The sequence below is a fragment of the Octopus sinensis genome, linkage group LG6 (genome assembly GCF_006345805.1).
Source record: "Octopus sinensis linkage group LG6, ASM634580v1, whole genome shotgun sequence".
In the NCBI taxonomy this organism is placed as follows: domain Eukaryota; kingdom Metazoa; phylum Mollusca; class Cephalopoda; order Octopoda; family Octopodidae; genus Octopus; species Octopus sinensis.
The window spans coordinates 28720760-28734068 of NC_043002.1; the positions used below are offsets into that span (position 1 = coordinate 28720760).

Sequence of the window (13309 nt, forward strand, 5' to 3'; positions counted from 1 at the left end):
TTTAATTCCGGCCTTAATTTGTTATTTATATTACGTACTTTGACAACAAAAATAATCATTTCCTCATAATAGACAATTAGTAAAATAATCTTACCAGGGCAAACATATTTGTAGGTTTTTACAAAGGATTTGTAGCAATAGTCGTCCTTGTATGTGTCAGCACACTTCTTAAATACGATAAGGCGCCTGATGTTGAAAATAAATCGTTAAGGATAATTTTTGAATTATAAAACTCAAAATTTTATTCATAATTTGGCAATGCTTTGTATCTGCGGATTGATAAAAATATGGACAAGTTTAATATAATCAATATCTACATTTTGAGATTAATATACTGCTTTGTGAAACTATACTTTCATACTTCCGAGAATTACAAAATTATTCATATTCAGAGGTAGGAGCTATATAAAACAGTCTGCTGTCTTGCCTCATATATCTATACTTGTCCATTTCAGAGAAATCATCTTTGCATTTATTAATCAGCTAAACGTGTATTTAAATGTGGTTAACATGCAGCATTCTAGCTCGGTATATGTAGTGCCAATCCGATAAAGTACCTTTGTGAACTACACGTTTCGCAACGAGTATTTCTAGTCTTGTACCAATATTAGAGTCGTTGTCAATTAACAGCAGGTTATATCGTTATATTGTTTTTGTTTATTATTTTTATTATTTCAGTCGTTGAACTTCAGCCATAATGGGGCATTCGATCGGAGAGCTTTAAATGATCATATTTCACCCCAATTACTTCATCTGAATTTAGTAGCTAGTCTTGCTTTTGGGGAGTCGCTAAGTTACAGGGATGTAAACAAACAAGCTGTGAATGATAAATACATGTTCACACTTACATATAAGCATTCAGACACGACACATGTACACTAACTCATGTGACCTTACGCCGTTCTTGTCTAAAGTTTTTACTCAATATATTCAGCTATATATATATTGGCCCGTGGCTAATGTAGAAAACACTTGTGCATGGAACTAAATCCGATATCACGTGGCTGCCAAAGGATTTTCTTAACCACACAGGTATTGATTTATACAAATAATAAAAAAAATTACGTGTTACATGAAATAGTGACAGAGTATTTGTAAATAATACATATAAATTTACGAACGAGCACTGGTACGTATCCGGGTACAGTAGTGGGTACTCTCTCATGGCTTCATGACATATTTGCCTGTACTTTCCTTCGCATTCACTGATTTTATCTGCAGCTATAAAGTTCATATATTTCATGTCTTTAGTTCTTAAATATTCTGACCATAAAGACGAAACTGGATTTTTTCGGTTGTCATAGTTTTTAATATTTAAAATAAAATGAAAATTATCAAGTTTGGTAGATTGATGTTATTTTTCACAGTGATACCAAATTTACGATCCCTTTATTCCCAGAGATTTAGTAAAACGTTACAGAGGTTCAAAGTTTGATGATTTTTAGTCAAATTAACAAACAAAAATCGGAAGCCGGCATTTTTTACGTTATAGATGCTTGCTCATAATATGACATACGGAAATAACACAGACACAAAATAATACTGCATGTCAAAACTTGTGTAATTGTTGTCCTTGATTCAGTGGCAGCAGGGCAAACGAGAGCTTTGCATGTTACTATGGAAACATGCATCAATGGGATAGTTATTGTCACGCGTATATTGGTGGGCTTTCATTAGCTAAAGTTACAAACATTTCAAATTTCAGATGTTGTAACTTTTTATTTATTAATTCATGACAAAAACTATTTTAAATTTTCATATTTAGCATAATATGCCAAATCGGTATAAACAAATTTGAAAACAATACGAAATCTGTACTAGCAACCGAAAAAGATCCACAAAATAAAAAAAATATATATCGACATTTAATTTTTATGCACTTAATTCTAATTTTTATCAAAGTCACTCGAAAAGGAAGTTGAGTTTGGAGTGGATGTAATAAAATGTTTTGATGTTGGGCATAACAATCTGTTGGACTGGTGTTGTAATCTTAAAAACAGGATAAAAATAACGTTTATAATTATAAAAATATTGTTTATTCTCTGGGTTTTGGTGTTATGTGTATTTGGAAATGTCAATAATTGCAATGGTAGTTTTAGGTCTCCTGTGAGTATATATGTTTTCCATAATTCTGTAATGATCTGTTTGTGTTTTACATTTTCTGTATTGGTTGTTGGCTTACGTTTCAATGCAGAAATAGAACGTAACTTTTAGAATATGCTTGAATAGTGCATATCCTGTAATTTCTGATGTTTTCTTTGTAAAATGGCAGTGCCTCGTTTGAAAAAGTGCTTGATTAGGTATGTGGTATGTAGATCTCAATAACGCTAAAATTCTTCTATTATTTTTCAAGATTCTGAGTATCACTTTAGGTGAAAATTATTTGCCAGTTAGTGTCAAAATTTATATCCACACACACACACACACATGTATATATGTGGATATATATATATATATATATATATATATATATATGTGTGTGTGTGTGTGTGTGTGTGTGTGTATGTGTGTGTATGTGTGTGTGTGTGTGTGTGTGTGCGTGCGTTCGTATAACTATGTACGTGTGCACACTTATTGCTCCATTCTCTACTACCTCTCCCCTTTCTATATTACTAGATTTATTTTCTCCTTCTAAGTATTTAAATAGCACCAGATTAGTAACTATATATATAATGCTTCTTCGAAATGTAAATTTTGTATTATCTTATTCTCTGTATGAAAAAATTCTAGTAGAAGATAGCTTACATGTTTTCTACTACATGTACAATTTTGCAACTCCTACGAGCAAGTGAAGCCTGTATAATGGTCAGTAAATAATACCCAAAGTTTTCCCAATCAGGTAACTTATAAGCACTCTGATATAATCCAAACGTGGCTAACCATGTCGAATAATAGGGAACATATAGAGTTGTTTAAGATAAACAAGTCCTTAGTACTTAGCTCAATAGGTAAATCGCCTAATTGAATTACATTCAGTATAAGGAGTATATAACGAAGCCATCAAAAAGTAGAATGGAGAATAATATGTCTTCAAAATCTGCTTGTTACAGCATTATTCTCATTAAATTCACATGTGCAAGTTGTTTGCAAGGCATCTAAGATCTTGTGGTAGGTAGCCACTGACAAACCGGAAATACGGTTAGGCATCTTAGAAAGACAAGAGGACTGCTGGGAAAGACGAGCGGACAATAGGAAAGACTATCGACACCAGGAAAGACTGGCGGAGGCTGCGGACTTACAATCCTCGCCTTTGTAATATGTTGTAACAGTTACGAATGATAATGACATCCCCACGATAGACCGAGAGGTGGGAGTCGAGAATCAATCAAACCCAGTTAACACGGGAATGACCTTGGATATGAGTACGGCTATTCATTCGAACAGCGAATGAAGTGTAAGCAACTTTGGATGCAAGCTGTGCTGTAGAATCTTTGCAACTGTGAGAGGTTTGAAGATACATCATGGAAAGACATGTGAGAAGAAGACAGAGCAATGTGGATCAACTGAGCGTAAAACACGTGGCAAATAATCCCCGGACTCAAACCACAGCGGATCGATAAGTGCTACAGCAAAGACTTCTTCCCGTCAGGAAACTGCAGGTTATGAAACTGGTGCATCAGATAGTACTCGGAGGAAACCGAGGATTTTGTGGCCTGCTGCTAATGAGAAAGGGAAATATAAAGAGTTTGAAAACAAGTTATGTCGAGCTCTTTATAAAATGACAGTGAAGAAACTGGGAAAATTAACAAGCTCAATTTACGATATAGGTAATGAATTATTTGGAGTGAAAGAGAATATCCGATTAGCGAAAGGAAAGTGTGGACCAAGTAGAAGGGTCAGAAAAATGAAACAGTTGGGGAAGGAAAATACCAGCCTAAGAAAGCGATAGAAGTGTGCTACATAAGAAGAGAAACCTGGCCTCGCGCTGCTGTATGACGATATGAATAGGAAATATCGTTATATGCAACCACATATCTGCCGATATGAGCCTCAGAAGGAGAGTAAAAAGACTCGGGGGCAGTTTCTGAAGGACTCGTATGGGTTTACTAAGAAGCTATTCACTGAACCGAAGAGTGGCTCTTTATCGTGCATGAAAGACGAATTGGAAGCTCATATCAAAGAAACCTATAGCGATCCTCACCGTAACCAGCCACTGCCACCTCTACATGGGCTAAATCATCTCTCAGAAACTGATATCGAATTCCAAATTGGGGATACCAGGGAGAGAGAGGTGGATGATTTCGATTTCGTAAGGAAAGCTGGAGCAATGAGTACCCCAGGAGGTGATAGCATCTCGTATAAAGTTTATAAATATTGCAATCGTCTGCGAAAGAAGCTCTTTGTCCTGCTCCGACAGCTGTGGCGCGAAAGACTGTAGTAGAGGATTGGTGTAAAACAGAAGGCAAATACCTGCCGAAGGAGTCTAATGCAGAGACTATAAAACAGTTTAGGCCGATATCCTTATTGAATTTGGAGGGCAAAATCTTTATGGGAATTATTTCGAGGAGAACAGTGACATATTTACAGAATAACGGATATGTTGATGAATCTATTCAAAAGGCCGGAATCCCTGGGATCCCTAGATGCGTTGAACACTGTTTTTCGATTTGGAAAGCGATCCAGGATGCCAAACAGAACAAGAGAAGTCTGAAAGTGGTATGGCTTGACCTAGCTAATGCATATGACTCAGTGCCACACGAATTACTGATGAGAGCCATGGACCACTTCCACATTCCAGACAAAGTGATCAAAATAAGGATGTATTATAACAGTTTCGAAAGGAGGTTTACGGCTGGAGATTTTTACAACAGATTGGCACCGATTGAAGATTGGCATTGCTGCTGGCTGTACAATATCTGTCACAAGGTTAATCTTAGTCATGGAGATGATTTTGAAAGCTGTGGATTTTTCAGAACAAATCGCTCATGTACAATCGCTTAAGAAAGCCTTTATGGGTGACGTGACACTTCTAGCTACAGATAAACAAATCATGCAGAATGCCCACTTGAGATTAGAACTTGTGAGGTGATCAAGGATGTGGTTTAGAGCAAAAGAGTCGCGTAGTCTGACGTTTGTTAAGGGAGTGCAGAAAGAATTAAGTTTCGAATAGCTGAAGAAAGCAGTCAAAAACTTGGGGCGAGTACACGCAGCAACATTGTCAGATAGGAGTCGGGGGATGGAAATTATGAGACAAGCCGAGGCTGGATTATCAGCGATTGATAACCAGGTATATATACAATTTAGTGCTTGCAGTTCGGTTTGCATCCGCGACTTTCGTGGCCACATTTAATATACGAGGTAGCCTTGTCACGAGTTCAGATCATTGAACAAAAATGTAATGTGTTCATTAGAAAGTGGCTAGGTCTACCTCGGATGTTGAACAGTTTAGCTCTTTATTGTAAAAGTGGTTCATTGCAGTTACTACTAGTTAATAGTCGAAATATATGAACTGGGGAAGATACGGACGGTGATGAAGCTGAGAGAATCGAAGGAAAAGGAAATGGAAATCAGGTGAAAACGGCCAGGAAGTGGAAAGCAAAAGCAGAGACTGATGGCATCTTGTCTTCTCTTACGCACAGAGATATGGTAGGAGCAACGCAAAACCACCGGAAAGGACTTGGTTTTGGCGCAGATCAGTTCAGACCGTTTGCGAGTATGATGCGGAGCGAACGCAGATCTGTTGTTAACAACAGCGTCAAAACGAGGGAAGCAGAGAGAAGAGAGCTTCATTTGATCCGATGTATTAAACAAAGACAGATGACGAGCTGGGAAGAACTTGTTGTTGAGACGAAAATAAGTTGGAATTAGATATGAAAGTGGACCACTTCTCGGCTAAGTTTTCTGATTCGTTCATCCTATGATGTTTTGCCGTCACCTACAAATCTAGTAAGATGGAACGTCTCAGAGAATAAAATATGCAAATGCGGAAAGGTCAACTGTTCATTAACATTGAACAGGTATCCATGGAGACATAACCTGGTATCTTCAATGCTATAAAGAACCAAATTGACCTCAATAACAGTGAGTAAAAAAACCGTTGAATGTACCAATTAGAAATTTCCTTACATTCATGTGCTCAGGTCAGCGGATCCGTTTCAAGAAAAAGAACATGAAACTTCCTATGATCTAGCAAGCAGGGCCTCATATCAGTGGAATATGAGTTCGATGAAGAGCAATTAAACAACCTTTTGCACGAAAATTCTCGTCAAACGACAAGGAAACTGGCAGAGTAAATGAAATGCTCCCATTGCTTTAGAGAAGCATCTTCATTCGATTGGAAAGGTTCAGAAGTATGGAGTATGGGTTCCGCACGCTTAAAGGGTAAACAAGAAAAATGAACGGGCCACAATCTCTGCTGGTTTACTTGCTCGTCACCGCTCAACTCATGGACACAAGCAACGATTTCTTTACCGAATCGTTACTGGTGAGGAAAAATGGTGCCTGTACATCAATATGAAGCAGCGAAGGAATGACTTAGTTCCAGTAATCAAGCAACACCACGCGTGAAACAAGATCTTCATCCACGTAAAACCATGTTGTGCGTATGGTGGGACTGGGAAGGGATTATCCATTACGAATTGCTTGAACAGAACCAAACGGTCAACACGGAACTCTTTGTTCAGCAGATGGAACGTCTCAACACGGCTATTCAAGAGAAAAGACCTAATCGACAGCATGGAGTTCTTCTGCTGTACGACAACGCCCACCCTCATATCACCAATATGACCAAGGAAGGCATTCAAACGCATGGCTGGGAAGTGTTGCTACACCCGCTGTACACTCCTGATATGGAACCAACGGATTTCCACCTCTTTCGATCTCTTTCAAATACTATGCGCGGAGATTCGTTCAATACCGATGCAGAATTGAGAGCTTGGTTGGATCGATTTTTCTAGTTGAAATGGGGTGATTTCTACCAATGAGATATTGAAAATCTAGTTGGACGTTGGGAAGAAATTGTAAACAACAATGGTGAATACAGTATTGATTAATTAGTTGTTATTTTTTATTAAACCTTTTAAAAAATTTAAATAAAAGCCTCCACGAGAACTTATTTGGCAATCCAATATTTTGATTTACCAGATTGTAGCGTGGTTTGACACCTAGACGTCAAAAGTAAAAATGAAAAAAACGATATTTTTCTCTCTCCCCATAAATCTAAATTTAGGTTAGCGTAGCCGTTATCTGTGCGTTGAATTCGAGATTTTAGGTCATCTTCCTTCAACGGTGATGGTTGGCTCCATGTTTTATGTAAACTGTTGCAATGTTTATAGTCTCTTCTATCGGAAGGTAAATAATTTTTTATGGACATTAGTAAGGGCTAATATTTCGAAACGTAATTTTTATTGAATGCAAAATCAAGGTTTAGCGGGATACGAAATATAATTTGATTTCAGAATTGGTTGAATCACCAAGAATATAAAATAACTAAAAATATTCTTACTTTTACATATTATGTGATAGACAGTGACGAAGTGCCTTTCGCATTCGTGTGCTACCTCATGAGCACACATATAATATGTTAACAGGCGACTGGAATATAAAAACAAAAGAAAATCATTTCAGATAAAAGAATACAATTTCGTAATACTTTAAATTATTGATGTACTGAAGTTAAAACTCACTATAGATCACAACCAGGTATAACCTTAAAATGTTATATATATATATATGTATATATGTATGTATATATGTATATATGTATGTATATATGTATATATATATATATATGTATATATATATATATGTATATATGTATGTATATATATATATATATATGTATATATGTATGTATATATATGTATATATGTATGTATATATATATATATATATATATATATATATATACATGCATGCATATATATATACATATGTAAGTATATATGTATGCATGAATGTATGTATATATATATATATATATATATATATATATACATATATATATATATATATGCATAAACATACATGCATATATATATATGTGTATATATATATATATATATATATATATATATATATATATATATATAATATATATATATATATATACTACGGACTTTTTTCAATTGCCGTCTATCGCATCCACTAACAAAGCTTCGGTTGACATAGTACTATAGTAGACAACACTTGACCATGGTGCCACGGAGTGGAACTGAACTCTGAACAATGTTTCGAGAACTAAATTCCTTACTACACAACCGTACCTACTGACTTTACTTTAAATTTTAACATGTTTGAATTAAAACATTTGGAAAATATGAGGTATATAGCAGAAAATTCTGTATCTCTGTCGCATATGTGTGTTTCGATTCCCACCGTTAATCAAACGTATATTATTGTATCTGGAGTAGATATAGGAAGTTCGATAGAAGAAAGTGTATCATAGGAAGTGTCAGTATTGAAAGGAGTGTACTCATTTACAGATGAATGAAACTGAAACTCTTTCAGCCGCAATAATTTAAAACTTTATTTTTATTTCTTATCCTGAACATTTCCAAGTTTAATTAATCTTTTTATGCCCACATTTTCTCTACTAGTATACACTTTTTAGATAAAGATTAAACATTACTTGGGGTTTTCTATAGAATTCAATTACATTTAGAAAATGAAAACTAGCGTGCATCATTCAAGAACCATTGGACTAACTGCACATTTTAGGTCAAAATATATTGTCTTAAAATCGATACAGTTGACACCGATTAATATATGTTCCTTATTTTAATCTAGCATATTTCAAGTAAGCATTTCTTGGGTTGTGCCGATGTAAGAAATATTGTTCTTAAATATTTGAATATACCAATGTAAAATTGAATAAACACGTAAATTTTAGATGTAGTAATAATAGTAAGAGTAGTAAGAAAACATATGTACTTGCAAAAATTTGAATCTGGAATACGCTTAGGATAATTTCGTTCCGCATTGGGACACAAATTTTGGAACTCGTTTATGCATATGTCATTACCTGCAATACATACAAATTTGACATATCCTTTGATTTTCTAATCAAAACTTTTGAATTATTAGATGCCCCAACAGAAATTAAATCGACTAATTTTGGTCTTACCCAGCATTAGCGGTTATAGGCTGTATTACATGGTTTAATCATGACAAAGATGTTTTCTGAAATGAATTTTGTGATTTTGTTCATGGTTCTTCGTGGATATTTTTCGGTTAGATTTTAAAGAAAATACTTATTATAGTACTCATTCCAAGTTAACTGTTGCGATCTGCAATATATAGTTTGTGGCTAAAAATGGATAAATTATTTACATAATCTTGCGTACATGGGGAATTATGTGTTTTGAGGTGAGCTATTTCAATTAGTCAAACAAGTGCCTGAAATAATTATTATTATGCCCGTACTGGTAAACTGGAGGAATCATTAGCAGTATTCCATCTGTCTTTACGTTCTAATTTCAAATTCCGCTGTGGTCAACTTTACCTTTCCTCCCTTCGGAGTCAGTAACGTAAAGTATCAATTGAGCATTGTTGTCAATGTGAGCAACTTCAAGTATCGGTTGAGCACTGGAGTCAATGTGATCAACTATATCCATTCCCCGAAATTTCAGGCTTTCTGTTGATAACGTAACTTATAAAATGTAATATGTTTCGAATTTAGTTTGCAAATACACCGTTTCTGTCAATATGTGTGAATAAAGTATATCTTACGAGGACAATTATCAATAGAGAGTCCATTGTAGAAATCCCAGCACTTCTCATTGATATTTTTAGCACAACTTTTGTATTTCTCAAGGCGTCTGCAAAATCAAGATAGATATGAGAAATTCACTTCAGAAAAAGGTAAGTTATAATATAATGGAGAATATTTTCGATTATTAACATAATGAGATTAAATTACGCCAGAGTTTATAAACTCTGTTATCAGCTTCAAATATCTTGTAATATTTATGTGCGCTGCAAGGCGGAAAATTGACGGAATCGCTAGCATATCGGTCAAATATCGTAGTGCTGTTTGGACTTGCTCATTACATTCTGAGTTCAAATTACGCCTCAGTGGTCTTTGTTTTTCAGCTTTTCGAGGTCGATTAAATAAGAACTAGCTGAGCGCTGGTGTCGATGTAACTGGCTCTCCCCACTCTCCAGAAATTCCTTGCCTTGTGCTAAATGTTTGAAACCAAGCTTTTATCTTCTTTACATACTGATATCACGCTACCATTGTGTATTTTATATTTCCAGGGTTGTAAAAATCAAATGAAGAATTAAATTTTACAAACTGATTTCTAACATCTGGCAATAAACTTTAAATATTGCTGCATTTCATGTAGTAAATTGTAACAAAATGATGTTTTACACTGAATCATTTGAACAAAATAAAATAAAGGTTTAATAATAAACAACAAATTCTAAATAGCATGTGTCTTGTGATGATCAAACATTACTATAGGTTTCCTAAAGCATGACATATTTTTAAAGATTGACATGTTTCGGTCTCTCGATCTGTCCTAAGTGCACATTTGTGAACTTGTGCCATATTTAGTATTACTTATATACAAGGTGCGGTGAATAAATAGTCGTCTAAATTACGCAAAAATGAAAGTAACACTGACTTCTCATTTTAGCAGATATATTTACCAAAATTACATAAAAATATCTTGAAATACAAAAGAGTAAATTTATTCAATAAAATCGTCTCCAAACGACTTCGGAATCTCCTGCAACTATCTGGATGGTCCCCTTGTTTAAGTTGGTGAATGCTGCCGTAATCCTTGCTTTCAGTTCATCATTGGTGTTACAAAGAGTTTTGTTGGTCTCTCGTTCAACTGTACCCCACACATAATCAAAGGAGTTGCAGTCTGGGGAGTTAGGTGGCCAAAGTTTAGGGGAGATGTGGTCACAGAAATTGTCATTACTGGGTTCTGCTAGTTTGGCATGTTGCAGACTCCTATTGCCAGGCATAGGACTTCCAGCAGTCCCCCGCTTAGCCTAGGACAGCATTACCTTCACTACGCACTTGATGTAGGCCTCTATGTTGCGTCTGAGGCTGTGTGGGAAGATGAATCGAGGCATAACGTCGCCACCACTAGTGATTACTTCAAACACCATGATGTTGACTGGATGTTCGATTTTTATCACTCTCGGTACATGTTCATATTGGTAAATACTCGTAGTGGAGCTTCCGGTGCGAATGCTAAGCAGTACAGCATGTCGTTTTTAAATTTCTCGCAGAGTGAATTGCGTCATGGTGCTGTTTTTCTCACATGCGGTATCCAACTGACTCTGCTACATTGTGTAGTCGACAAAATCAAAAACAACAGGCATGCGCGAAATTAACAATATAAAATGGCGACAATTTACACATCGCACCCTGTACTTACTGGTTTGCCAAATCTGTTCAAGTCACATTGTCGTTAATATGCACCATTGTAGGTCAACATAGTTAGCACTAATCGATATACTGTTTCCTACTGAATGTAAACTACTCCAACCAACAATGTATTAATTAGTACCAATGTAAGAAATACTGATTTCAAATTTGGGCACAAGGCCGGAAATTTCGACGGAACAGTTACATCGATTACACCGACCCCAGTGCTCAATTTGTTATAATTTCATCGATGAAAGACAAAGGCTACCTTCGTGAAATTTGAACTCAGAAAGTGAAGATAGACGAAATGTCGCTAAACATTTTACTGGCGTGCTAACGACTCTGACAGCGCGCCGCCTCTACCAATGTAAAAAAAAAAATATTAGTAATTAATGGTTGATGATATGTGTGTATTATTACAAATTTATACCAGTTTATTAATATTAAATGTAAAAATAATTGTAAAGTAGTAAGAATATATATATGTACTTGCAGTAATCCAAATCTGGTTTAGCTATGGGATAATCTTTTTTAGCTTGCGGACATTTTGATTCCATGAAACTTGTGCAAGAATCTTCCACTGCAACAGATTTTGACATTTTCTTTCGTATTAAGAAAATATTATGATGAAATATATATTAAAGCATTTATATTTGGTATTAATCCATATTATTATTTGTAATCTACATTACAGGGTTTGATGATGAAAAGATAATATAGCAACGAAATATTGTGATTTTGTGTGTAGCAAATGAAAGTATAACTTCATTTAGAACTAAAGTAAAAAGTTATAAATATATTACTGTCTAATTCCTACCTATTAGTGTTGTGTTTAGTATTATGAATATTTCAAGATACCGGTGTATCACATAATGCCTTCATGTAAGGAATAGTAGATTTCTATTTTCATATCTTAGTGTTTCAGAAATTCTTTATTGTATTACGGTACCATGCAAATATCTGCCGGAAAAGAGACAGTCTATTTAGTTTGTGCGTATGTCGCGATTCCAGATCTTTGTCTTCTGCATCATAGAGTGTTTTGATAAATATTTTAATAATGTTGCATTATTTCATTTATCATTTTAATGATTGATTTATATTCATGCTGCATAGCAACCTTACCTTCGCAGTGCCTTATGGAAAGTATTTCGAAAGAAACCGTGCAATGCTTGTTTTCATCGTCATTAGCACACTTAAGTAATACGGGGAGGCGTCTGGAAGATAAAAATATACTGAAGAATTATTCAAAACAAAAGATATTATGAATATAGGTGGCAATCTTTCAGTTTAATGATTTATTGAAGAACAATTTTTTGAGGATTGATATACTTTGTACCAGTTTCAAATAATTGGCAATATAAATAGTGTATTCATCGGGAAGCCAAATAACTGTAATGCGTAATTATCCTTTCATATTCCCGGGATTTATAAAATAATTCGTAGTGAGAAGCAGGAGTAATATATTTATATACTTGTTCATATATTAGAAATCAGTTTTACACTCGGTAATATGCTAAACGTTGATACGCAGCGTCGTTAGGTCGGTATGATTACTACTAATCAGGCACGGTACCCTCATCCACTTCAATAAATGATTTCTAGTTGCGTCCTAAAGATTATTAGAAATTAGCTGTTCACGATACCGTTGTATATTCTTAATCTTTTATTATTCAACTTGTTTTAAATACCGGTCAGCAGCTTTTATGAGTCCGTACTTTGAATTGTTCTAAATTACCAAATCAAAGTCAAGAGTTCGTTTAAGCTTGACACTCAAGCATGCCTACACACACACACATACACACATACACATGTATGCATGCAAGTATGTGTGCGTATATATATATATATATATATATATATATATATATATATTTATATATATATATATATACATGCATGTACATACATACATACATACATTCATACGACGGTTTTCCGTCTATAAAATTCAGGTATTAAGAATCTGTGGAAATGGGTAATTGC

At 34.9% G+C, this 13309-nt stretch overlaps 1 protein-coding gene across 1 annotated transcript; it reads right to left on the reverse strand.

Annotated features, from left to right (window-relative positions):
* Positions 1-241: 241 nt before the first annotated feature.
* On the reverse strand, positions 242-11925 carry LOC118763774. The gene is made up of 6 exons (XM_036503502.1): positions 11816-11925; positions 9670-9758; positions 8872-8962; positions 7445-7533; positions 1185-1221; positions 242-269 (listed from the first exon to the last, which is right to left on the reverse strand). The coding sequence occupies exons 1-6, from the start codon at positions 11923-11925 to the stop codon at positions 242-244; spliced, it is 444 nt and encodes a 147-aa protein (XP_036359395.1).
* Between the last annotated feature and the right edge of the window lie 1384 nt (positions 11926-13309).

Excerpts from the sequence above, each read along its gene's own strand:
- LOC118763774 (XM_036503502.1), bottom strand. The coding sequence starts at position 11,925 with ATGTCAAAATCTGTTGCAGTGGAAGATTCTTGCACAAGTTTCATGGAA. Across the intron at positions 1,222-7,444 it reads CTATCACATAATATGTAAAA|CTGCAGATAAAATCAGTGAA; the intron begins GTAAGAATATTT and ends TGAACTTTATAG. Across the intron at positions 270-1,184 it reads GAATGCGAAGGAAAGTACAG|ATACAAAGCATTGCCAAATT; the intron begins GCAAATATGTCA and ends ATCAATCCGCAG.